Genomic DNA, 12,438 nt, shown 5'->3' with positions numbered 1-12,438 from the left:
AACAAAATAACAAGCAAAAAACTGAATACAAACTGAATTAACGTTTTATATATAAATGAAATAATAACTATTAAAAAAAAAACAGTTATTCATCCATGCTGCTTCAATTACAATATTATATGTATATACATTTACATATAAAGTAAATAATGTATATAATTTTGAGATTTTGCTCGTACCGTGGGAAATATAAGTAAACAAACGAGACATAATACAATATTTCTATAATATTATAATCAATTTAGACTAATTACTCATTAATTTAATATTTTAGAATGCAATGTATTGCATTTTTAACTAATGATAATCATTCAGGTTTTAAGTAATTGACATATTTTACATTCCAATGTTGAAACAAAAAATCGTGTTGTCTTTAAATTTTGATTCGTTTGTTATTAATTATTTAGAGGAGAATTAAGTTTTAATTTATAATCATTGATCATAAATACAAACTTTATTCTGATCTTCATTTGATTTGTAATAAAAAAGAGCGTGTGTGCCGAGCACACGTGTCAGAAGTGAAATTTCTTTGGCAAGATTCATAGATACCAAAATCTTTGCCTTACTCCATGACGTAACGGTATCGCCTAAAGAAGTTTCACTTCAAAAAATAATAATTAAACACCAAAAATATAAAATAATCACTTACAGGGATACTTCTAAAATCATACCGCTACTTATTTACTCACACTAACCTTATTATATACGTCAACTAAATAAACACGATAAGATTGTAATGATATTTGTTCGTTTCAGGTGTGCAGTTGCTCTGTGAGCGGCTCGGTGACTAATATATCGACGTCATCATCACATAATGAATCTCTACATAACCACCAATTACTAAATAATTCAGGTAATTATTAACGAAAAACTCACAGGGAACTTGTGTATGAAAATGGAATGATCATCTGTAAAAAAAAAAATATTTTACTCATCGTATTTAGATAAGTCAAAGTTAAAAAGTAGAGCCAAACAAAAAACATATTTTTGACTTCGATCAAGAATACATCCAATCAATAATTTTAAACTACCCAAAAAATTACTCATCATTTTCATAAATACATACTTATATATTCTAAATCGTAACATTTATATCAATGTCTTCGATCCAGAAATCAAACATTAGTATAAGCCACTTCACCTAACCTTTTTTTTGAATATCCTTTTACAGGCCCCATATACGGGAACCTCCTATCATCAGGGGGCAAGCCTCTATCCTCACCTACAGCCCGACAGCAGCAGCAGCTGGCGGCGATACAGGCGGCCAACGCGAGGCGGTTTCCGCCAGAAGTGCCCAAACGGACCAGCAGTATTACCCTCAAGTGAGTATTAGTAGTACCTAGGAGTTATGAATGAATGGACACCCTATTGGACATAATTTAAAGCTGAATAATTAGTATGATTGAATATATATTAGGATTTTAAGGAAATTGGGTTCTAATTCGAACCATACGCGAAAAAGAGAAAAAATAAACATAAATTAATAATAGGAATGTTTGATGGATTTATTCAGCTAACTTCGAGCAACACTATACCGAAAATGGTGTGTGTAAAATTGAAACTTCAGTGTCACGTCATACATCACGTCAACCGGCATATTTATTTTAATGAATATAATGTGCTGTTAATCATATACATATTTGAAAAAAAAAATGTTGTGTGGTTTTATGAAACCAGGGTAAAAGTGAAACTTAGGCACAAAATTATCGTATTTGTACGATAATGACTCCGAACACTGCTTTATACCTACTCGGCAGCCGACCGTCACGCGACATGCGCTACACAGACCAAAAAGTTTGAGACGATGTAATAAAAGTTTCACTTTAAAAAAAAAACACGATTGTGAACATGCCCAGTTGCCACATCCCTATCTCATTCATGCATGTTTATAATTGTATTCAAAAGTCAACTCTATCTCCAGTGCGGAGAGTCCAGTATCGCTCCGGCGGGCGGAGTGCGGCGCGGTGGTGCGCGGCGGGTCGATGTCCTCCGTGCAGTCCTCTTCGTCGAGTTCTTCACAGGAGCATAGGCACCACTATCATCAGCCGTATCAGCCACGGCATCAGGTGAATAATGAATAATTCATTATGGAACTTAAAGAATTTTGATTGAAAAAAAAATTGTTATTAGGATCATAAGTGGGATGGAATAATAGGTTTTATAGATGTTACAGTTTAGATTTTATTTAAGACATGATAAAGTGAAATTTGTAGTGTTGTTAAAATAAATGTTAATTTTTATGAAAAAGGTCACGCTTTGACGAATCATTTTTAAACTTTTGCTACTTTAGATTTTTTTTCACAGATTACGTTTTAAATATCTAGAAATACAGACTAGTGGTCGGTCATTGGTCGAAAATTTTCACAACCAAAAATAAAAAACTATATGTTCTACGTATACGTTACTTGCAGGAGCCGCACATACACCTGGCGGAGCAGCAGTACCAACACGCACGCACCGCGTCCGGCTCGCTGTACGAGGGCGAGCGCTACGCGGTGTGGAAGCGGCAGGACGCGCCGCCGTACTGCGACGCGCCGCCCGCCGCCTGCTGCCGCCCCGCGCACGACCAGCCGCCGCTCAAGGTGCGTGTGTGTGTAGCTGGGGGCAGCAGTGCAGCAAAACATTAATAAATAAACGTGTCCTCGTGTAGAAAACAACAAAAAAACGATCTACAACTCCCGATCCGGTCGATTCTCCCGGCATTTTTTGCCAAGAACAACATCGTTGTGGAATGAATAATTACCATCTGAGGTGTTTCCAAGCGTCTCTTCGACAAGGAAATCTTCAAAAAAAGGACAAAACTTAACTTTATCTTAAAGGCCGGAAACACATTCGCGGTGCCCCTGACAACGCGAATGCTAAAGGGCGACGGGCACTACTTTCCATCAGGTGAGTCACCTGCCTGCCTGCCTGCTAGCTTGCTCGCTCAACTATAAAAAAAACTGCTCAAGTCGATTAACGCACGTGGTGTCAACTCCACAACGCACACATCTCGTCACAAGTTCAATGGTATGATCAGAGCTCAAGTCTCTATAATAGCTTTGAAAAAATTAATTTTGGAAAATAGAACAGCGTCGCAGAGCTCTGGCGCGCACTAAGTGCTCATTATGCCTGCCAAAGCTATAAAATATCCAACACCTATTTTATGCAGGAAAATATTGTTGTGTAAGTTATATAAATAAAAAAACCCCACCACAATACAATTTTTGTATCAAATTCCAGGTGTCAGAAACGGTCCGTAAGCGGCAATACCGCGTGGGCTTGAACCTTTTCAACAAGAAACCGGAGCGAGGCATTGCGTACCTGATATCGCGAGGCTTTCTGGAGAATTCGCCGCGAGGCGTCGCTCGGTTCCTCATCACGAGGAAGGGCTTGAGTAAACAGATGATTGGCGAGTACTTGGGCAATCTGCAGAGTCCCTTCAATATGGCGGTACTAGAGTAAGTGATTTTTGTGATTTGTCTTTGATCTGAATTTTTTGCACTTTTTGTAGTGACACTCTCCGTTACATTTGAAATAAAATCTTCAAAAGTATCAAAATTTAACTAAACTCAAATAAATTTTAAGACATTTTCTTGACGAATCCTAAAAAGTTATTTAAAATGAAGATAAAATAACAGGAAATTTACATTTTTACACGATTTGATATCATAGGCGATACGGCAACTTTTAAGCACGTTTTCTTTGCGCATGTGCCTTGCGTGACATTATTTCAGAGGTTGCATTTATTCTTCTTACATTTGCATTTTTACATGATTTTATTAGCAAATGTTTCTGGCCAATTAAGGAACGTTTTTTGTGCATATGTATTATGTATGACATTTCTTCAAATTTTACATTTATAATGTTCCTTCTAGATGCTTCGTGAACGAGTTAGACTTGTCCGGTATGGCGGTAGATGTCGCTCTACGGCGGTACCAAGCGCACTTCCGACTTCCAGGAGAAGCGCAGAAGATCGAACGATTGGTTGAGGCCTTCGCGAGGCGGTACTGCGTGTGCAATACCGACTTCGTGCAACGGCTGAGGACGCAGGATACGGTAAGTTGAATGACTTGTCATTGTAATTTGGACCTTATGGTGTTTGTGTTAAAGTTCAAAATCGCATTGGAAGTATTTGATGTTTCTTATTTTTTATATGTGTTACATTGCGTTGTTGTTTCTAGAATAACTTGTTAAAAGATTTAAGTTCGAAATATTCGTTTTAGAAAACAAATATAGGAGCCTGAAAACATTTTAAACTTGTTAAATAGGTAAAGATATGTCATGGCCAAATATAATGTACTTATTAAAAACAAACTAAACATATACGACTACAAAACACGTAACAAAAGTAGTCGTAAAAATATTTAGTACGTTATAACCAGAATAATAACAGTATTCCACGTACTTTCTTTCTTTAGAAAAGCTACCATTTGTAACTAACTTCATTCCTATTACAGATATTCGTCCTAGCGTTCGCCATAATAATGCTGAACACGGATCTCCACACACCAAACTTAAAACCAGAAGCACGCATGTCGCTGGACGATTTCGTGCGAAACTTGCGCGGTATCGACGATTGTGGGGACATTGACCGGGATATGTTAGCCGGGATATACGATAGAGTGAAGGCTAGCGAGTTCCGACCGGGAAGCGACCATGTGACACAGGTAATAGGGACTAATTTGCTTTGTATAAGTCTTCACAGTCGCATATAGACAGGAATAAACGGTTAGGTGAAGGCGAGCGAGCTTAGATCGGAAAGCGACCATGTGACACAGGTAATAGGGGTTATTTTGCTTTGCATAAATCCTGGCTAATATGTTGCTAATCTGCCGTGGAATAGACTACGATATGTTAGCAGGAATATATGATAGTGTAAGGCCAGTGAATTAAGACCGAGTAACGCCCGTGTTACGAAGGTAATATGATCGATTTTTCTTCGTGTTGTTGTGAAGTCATCGATTGCAATTCACTAAAAATACTGGGTTTAAATAAATATTGTACAGTGGAATAGCAAAAAACATCTTCACAATTGACACAATTAAATTTTCGTATTTCTATTTAGTTTTATTTGTATTATTCACAATGGACATTTAAAATCAAATAATCTTGTAGTTCTATCAGTAGTTGCAACTAAATTCCGTCAAAAAATAACAATAAAATTTTACCATTTATCACCAGGTGATGAAAGTACAAGCGACGATAGTTGGCAAGAAGCCGCACCTGGCCTTGCCTCACCGGCGGCTGGTCTGCTACTGCCGGCTGTATGAAATACCAGACATACATAAGAAGGAACGACCGGGAGTTCATCAGAGAGAGGTGGGTTTGGTTTGAATACATATTAAGGTTGTAATTTGTTGTTGTGTGTATTAAATGGTGTGTTCGATTGTTGTCTTAGCAAGAGTGAAAATTATATTAACGTCTTTTTGGGCATATTGTCATATTTTCTGTACAATTAAACTGCAAGTAGGTTCAAGATGCATAAGCGTCATAAAAGATCCACTTTATGAAGTAATTTCTGACAACAAATGTATTTAATTAAAATTATAATTTGAAAAATAAAGTTATAGGACTAAGATATCATTAAGTACAATCTTGCCATAACTAGATAGCGATCGATTCAAAAACAATTGACACATGAGAAGCTGTAGCAGTTTATTATGAATACACTAGTAAATTTATTTATAAGTAAGCGAATCATTGTTCATTTCCAGGTGTTCCTATTCAACGATCTGCTGGTGATAACTAAGATATTCAGCAAGAAGAAATCCTCAGTGACATACACGTTCCGACAGTCGTTCCCGTTGTGCGGGATGCTGGTTAATCTGTTCTCTGTGCCACGTGAGTTTATACTACATTAATTTATTACTTAGTCGTGTTATTTTATTGGTGGATTGAAGTATGTATATTTTTTTTACTACGATTAAATTAATATTCTATTTTATTCTGTTCTGCCTTGCCTTTAAACGATCAATCCAAAATATTTTGATGATTCAATATTATTTATTTTAGTTTATCAATGGCAAATTAATGAAATTATGAATACAATGTTCATGAATTCAATGTTTGGATTATGCTTATCGTTATTCTTTCGGTATGAAATAGACACCTGCAAAACTGTACCTTATTGTCAATATATTTATTGTTATATTACTGTTGAACAGTAATATAATATATAAACATTATTCACACTTTTACCTTACAGACTACCCGTTCGGCATACGTCTATCCCGTCGTGTGGACGGGCGGCGACTGGCCACGTTCAACGCGCGCAACGAGCACGACCGCTGCAAGTTCGCGGAGGATCTGCGGGAGAGCATCGCGGAGATGGACGAGATGGAGGCCATGAGGATCGAGGCTGAGCTCAATAGGGGCAAGGGACGGAATACTGGCAACACTGGGAGGAATGGTTAGTGGATTTAGTGAGATTAGTGGGTGGAAAACGTAGTGAAGATTAGTGTAGTGTGTCTATTGCCAAATAGTAATATATCATAAGACTATTTCCTTCTGAAGGAAACAGTTGCGCAGTTCTTCAAGCATTTTACAAGATAATAAATATTGTGTGACAATATCTATTTTATTACGCAAAAGCGCAAAATATCAATCTATATTAATTTTATGATTTTATTTACAGTAATGGAGAATCGAGACAGCGGCGTCGCTGACGTGGAAATTGACCACCAACAGTGCATGGATCATATACATGTTCATGGGTTAGTAGATAAAATAAATAAAATAAAAGTATTGTATTTTTGTATGCATAAACTGTTAAAAGTATAAATTTAATTAACAAGGCAAATAAATAATTTATAATATAAATTTTGAAAGAACAAGAATAGGTAATAAATGAAACAAGGCTATACTTTTCATTCTTTTATTTAACTTTTACCCTTATAAAAAACAACTAAAACACTTTACTAAACATGTATACTCATTATGAGCCTTGCTATCAAAGCAAAAATGGAATCTTTCAATTCGAAATTCGAAAATTCAACGTTCCTTTTTCACACTTCAAATGACATTTAAATGTCGAACGTCACAATTCGAACACCATTTAAATTTCGAACGTTCTGTCACAGCGCGGTACCACCCCCACCCAGTTGTCCCGCGCCAGCCGCCCCGAGAGCACCGCATCCACCACCCACTACAGTTATCAAGAGGAACGTGCTTAGCAACTCGTTGGTTGATATTAATGATCCTGGTAAGTCATAAGCAATTATAATTTATACTAATATTATAAGGCTGAAGAGTTTGTTTGTTTGAACGCGCTAATCTCAGGAACTACTGGTCCGATAAAAAAAAATATTTATTTGTTAGATAGCCCATTTATCGAGTAAGGCTTATAGGCTATATATCATTACGGTAAGATCAACAGGAGCGGAGCTAAGCTGGTGAAACCGCGAAGTGCAGCTAGTATTATATAAAAAGGGGTAGTTTTGTTTTCTGTAATATTAGTTAATCGGATCTCACACAAAACTGTAAATTTGCATTGTAAATCTATGCACACGCAGTAATGTACTGAAAAAAATTCGCATCTAATTTGCATATCTGGTTATCTTTTATGCTATGATCATCTGAACCAATGCTTTACTACACAGCATTGTATTGCATGCATCAATTCGCATAACAAGTCCCTGCGATGCGGCGTCGTATCGCATCGCATTGAATTGTGTGTCCCTAAAAGAATAGTTGTATTAGTTTCTATTTATATTTTTAGTATCAGCATTTCTCTGGCTACTTAAGAGGGGGTATCTAGTTTACACGTATCATATAATAGAAGATTTGCAATTTTGCTTTATACCTACCCTTATGGCCCACAACTTATAGCTTATAGAAAATGAAGTCATAATATATTTTGTGAAGTCCCATGTCCCCTAGTGGGGTAAGGGGCAGATGCATTATACATCCGTTTCACTGATCGATTTTCTTTAGGGACAAGTAGGTGATCAGCCTTCTGTGTCCTACCAGACCGAGACATATTTTTTCTTTGTCTCCACCGGGAATCGAACCCAGGACCCCTCGGTGTTACGCTCACGCGTCAGCCATTGTACCATGGAGGCGGTAAATGATATAATTAACTAAGCCATAAACCTAATTTCCAGTGGCCCTAGCCGCGGAACGGCTCCAACGTCGCGGGTCAGTGGGCTCGCTGGACAGCGGCATGTCGGTGTCGTTCCAGCACGGCAGCCGCAACGCTCTGCACGCCACTTCACCCCGACACCCGCCTGAGCAGCGCTCGCCTGGTGAGTTACTCAAACTCAAACTCAAAGTCGTACTCAAACTTAAGACGTACTCAAACTCAAAGTCATACTCAAACTTACTCACTTCGCCCCGACATCCGCCTGAGCAGCGCTCGCCTGGTGAGTTACTCAAAATCAAAGTTATACTCAAACTCAAAGTCATACTCAAACTTAAACTCAAGCTTAAACTCTTACTTGAACTCGAACTTATTGAGTCTCAATCACAAATACTAATATTATATACAGATAAATAATAATAAGTATATACAGTTGAACAACTTCTGAATTTGCTTAGCTCAAAACACTGTGCGTAAACCACTGGTTTAGTAAATTTAGTGAGTTTAGTAAGTTTAATCGATTTAATGAATTCATTGGATGTGATTTTGTTACTTAAAGTATTTAATATTATAAGCATATTCATATCAATGTACATAGCTATGTCGTTATAAGTAATTTTATTCACTTAAAACATGTAATCAGGTGTTGTAACAAGAAGATACTTATTACTACATTACTACTCCACCAAGTAGGTATTAAAAGCTTTTTATTTCTCAGACCAGAAGGATCAATTTACTTTGAACGAGTCTGTTTTATAATTTCTTATTTTCTATTACAGGTCGTCTGTTCGGAGGCATATTCCCGGGCCGTCAACGCAAGCTGAGCGCATCGGGCATACCGGACACCAAGAGCCAAGTTGGAAAGAGCACCGAAGTTTAATCGACTCGCATTGTCTACTCGGTTTTAAAATATCGATTATTTAATCGATTCCAGAAATCTCGATTGTCTCCCGTTCGAGGTTGTGAAGCGTTTCGAATGCGTTGATTTTTTCTTAAATCGATTATCATTCCGATTTCTTTTGTGCCATCTTGAATTCCATTTTAGGTTTAGGGACAGTTCACTTAAGTGAAATACAGTTCATGCGTTCTCTGTCTAACATATGTGGGATTGAGAGTGATAGAGTAAGATGGCATGATATTTGACTTCCACTAACGATGTGATTGGTTGAAGTTTCAGGGTATTTGACTGTAGTAATGGTGCATTACTTTTTCTGGGCGTATTATAAGGCATTGGGAAGCCATTGGTCTTATGGTTAGGTTTGGGTTATACTTAATAAATACTATGGATGGATGGATAGGATTTTTCCGATTTTGACACTTTAAAATGTGCCAAGTAACAGATCGTTTAAAGCATTTTTCGCGTTTTTTTAAGTTTAGGGAGTAGAAAAAAATGTTGATTCTATGAACTAACTTTTTACATATATTTATTTGATAGAAGTTGAGGAACATATTGACTGAATAGAAAGTGAATGAATCGAGATCGGGTCCACGTTTTGTGTAGGAAATTAACGGTAAATAAATAACAAAATATGTTGAAATGTTTGGGTTTTGATGACCGTTTTCTTGGTAGGATTATGATTAACTTATTAACTTTACACAGGCATGGTGTAATAATAAAACGTAAGGTCTAAAAATTACTTAATTAAAACTTCGTAGGACAAACAACACTAAAAAAATGTGTACGTGTACACGTGTACACACGTAAGAAGTGAAACTTCTTTATGACCTTATTTTTCAAAAAATAATTTACTATAAGCAACTTTACAGAAATAAGTCGAATCACGCGTGGTAGGGATAAGAAAAAGATGGCGCGTAACGGAAAAATGTCACGCGTAACGAAAAAATGTTACACTAAATTTTTTTCCAACCCCGATAAAGAAGTTTCACTTCAAAAACTATACATAATCACTTAAGTATGTATATTTATTATCTCCTGTTTGATAAAAACAGATTTAAGGGACAATATAGAATTTGGATATAATATTCAAAAAATAAACATCGGCTAATACAACGCGTACGAATACAACGCAATTTCTTAATGTATTTGAAAACACAAAGAGTAAAAAATTAATAAAATTCTTATCATATAAAAGTAATCTAACTTCGTAATTTTATCGCCTTTCAATCAGTATACGAGTATAATATAAAAATCAATATAAAATTCTACATTAAAATTACCTTTTCTTAATACAAAATAAATATTAAAATCATATAAGAAATTGCGTTGTGTTATTTGCGTTGTATAAAATTAAAAACAATTCGAATTTGACCAGAGAGATGAATTTTGTCAGGAACTTTTAAAATAAGGAATAGTAGTTACAGGGTTATCCAACCAAAAAATTTGATATTTAACTCAAGAAAGCTGGACAACATCTGAAGAACTGAGGGTTTTTGGATAGCTACTCGACATACAAATGTTACCATCAACGGAGTATTACAATACATAATAATAATTATAATATGACGTCATTAAATAACTTCCTTATTTAGAATAATTTGTACATACGTTCAAAATATATACAATAGATGTTTATATTACTTTGCACAACTAATTCAAAATAGATACATCACGTTTATAACGAATTTATAACATTGTTGAAAGTTATTGTTAGAATTAGACAAATTTTTGAAATTCATTAAAATTATAATCGTGGAATAGTGTTGTTCATTCTAAAGTATAATAGGCGTCCAAATACCATTCATTTCAGTCCAAATTAGTACTTAAAAATACAGATATTTATGATTATAGATATTTACTTCGTCCCGCTCTAAATGGAAAAGCGATTATTCATATATCACCCTAAAACCCTAATGTTACCTACAATTACCCAACATTACCATTTCACCTAAAATATTAGAGTTTAGGTATTTATATTTCTGGTTACATCCTAGTTATTTCATTAAATAAAAAATTAGGTAGATAAAAATGTTTCGACGAATTTTCTCGGAGGTAAAATTAAATAGAGTTGTTATTGGCTATCCTTGAGAGATATATTTTTTAACTCCAGTGTCTCTTCAAATGGTCAGGAAACTTAAATATTTCCTTGGAGTATATTAGAAGAACTAGCGAAAAATACTATAAAATGTAAGTCATTCGATTATTAAAAATAGACACTGGAAATTTTACATGCACAAATCAATAGTTGTAGCCATTTCATAGAAAAATCTAGATTCACTAGTCCTTCTCATATAGTCCTTAAATTTCTAAATACTAAAAACCTTACTATAAATAGCGTTAAAGTAGCCACTGTTGACTTTGTACCAGTTATTTAGGCTTGTTGTTTCTACTATTTGATACGTGGGTAGATAGAAAACCAATTGTTGAAAAATGTTCAGAGGACTTGCGTCCTTATTGCTTGCGACTTAAAACTTGTTATTGGATGATACTAATTATTTCTATGATTTGTAACTTTAAACCTGGATAAATATGCTGGCCATAATTAATTGTAAACGTGTTTTGTTATCTCTATTTAATTTTTTATGAAATTTTGATTGAGAATTATCTTAAATTTTCTCTCCTAAAAAGACTTGTAAATGTACTTAATTTATAATTAGTATCACACAATAACGTATTTCCTACTTAATATATCGAAGAACGTTTTGTTCCTTCTACCTGATTGACTTTACCAATGTACAACTTACGTATACGTCTCTGTATGCTGTCCATTTTCCACGAATCTCCAAGTAGGCTAAGAAACTTATTTTTTATTATACATGTATACTTTGCGTTTCAAATAGTATACAAAATTAACACATAGAAAAGCGTGATTTTTGTCAAACTAAAAAGATGCAAAAAAAACGAATAATGTCGGTTGTCAAAACTAGTTGAAACGCATAGTAACAGCGTACTGCGCAATCGCTTAAAAATAATTCATTTGATTCATTTTTTTCACTTAATACGTAATTTTAGCGCTCTGAAAGAAAGTTGAATTTGGCGCCAAAATGACGTTCGTTCTAAAATGCGTTCGCGCCGTGCGTTGTCATACACACTTGAAGTGTCGACCATAATGTCACAATTGTTTACTAAACACTTTTTAGTATTTTTTTACATATTTTAATGTTATTTATTAAAGAAAAGTATACATTAACGTAAAAGCAGATTTTTAGTCCCAACCATAATGATCAGACAACTTCAAGTACCTTATTTTGTTAGAAACTGTATAACATTTTTTTTAAATATGTCATGTCAAAATAATTATTTCAATATATTTTATGGTTTTATTCATGTAATGTGAAAATTAAGCACAATATAATGCTTCCAATGAATAAATTCACAAAATGGTCGATGCTATTGTTAAAATTCTAAAGCTATGTACTTTTAAAATGTAATGCATTACGATAAAAGGAATTGATTAAGCGTTTCGTCGTTGAATTTTGAA

General features: G+C 35.0%; 1 protein-coding gene across 5 annotated transcripts in view; it reads left to right on the top strand.

Moving 5' to 3' along the window:
* siz (Brefeldin-resistant Arf-GEF family protein schizo) overlaps positions 1 to 12,123 on the top strand; it is a 189,516-nt gene extending 177,393 nt beyond the window's left edge. For all 5 annotated transcript variants that reach the window (XM_089710204.1, XM_089710201.1, XM_089710203.1 and 2 more), the window contains 14 exons: positions 757 to 853; positions 1,172 to 1,322; positions 1,922 to 2,066; positions 2,412 to 2,582; positions 3,223 to 3,440; positions 3,858 to 4,038; positions 4,440 to 4,649; positions 5,164 to 5,301; positions 5,697 to 5,823; positions 6,188 to 6,391; positions 6,617 to 6,695; positions 7,062 to 7,183; positions 8,085 to 8,225; positions 8,839 to 12,123. In XM_089710204.1, coding sequence (XP_089566330.1) covers positions 757 to 853; positions 1,172 to 1,322; positions 1,922 to 2,066; positions 2,412 to 2,582; positions 3,223 to 3,440; positions 3,858 to 4,038; positions 4,440 to 4,649; positions 5,164 to 5,301; positions 5,697 to 5,823; positions 6,188 to 6,391; positions 6,617 to 6,695; positions 7,062 to 7,183; positions 8,085 to 8,225; positions 8,839 to 8,939 — 2,085 coding nt within the window. In that variant the 3' untranslated portion in view covers positions 8,940 to 12,123. The remainder of the gene's footprint in view (positions 1 to 756; positions 854 to 1,171; positions 1,323 to 1,921; positions 2,067 to 2,411; positions 2,583 to 3,222; positions 3,441 to 3,857; positions 4,039 to 4,439; positions 4,650 to 5,163; positions 5,302 to 5,696; positions 5,824 to 6,187; positions 6,392 to 6,616; positions 6,696 to 7,061; positions 7,184 to 8,084; positions 8,226 to 8,838) is intronic.
* Positions 12,124 to 12,438: the final 315 nt, after the last annotated feature.

This window comes from Colias philodice, chromosome 24 (genome assembly GCF_061535455.1).
Source record: "Colias philodice isolate Cphi_HAF_F1 chromosome 24, ilColPhil1 Martin Lab GWU primary, whole genome shotgun sequence".
NCBI lineage: Eukaryota > Metazoa > Arthropoda > Insecta > Lepidoptera > Pieridae > Colias > Colias philodice.
Note: the sequence above shows the minus strand (reverse complement) of the source record. Positions and strands in the feature narration are given on the sequence as shown.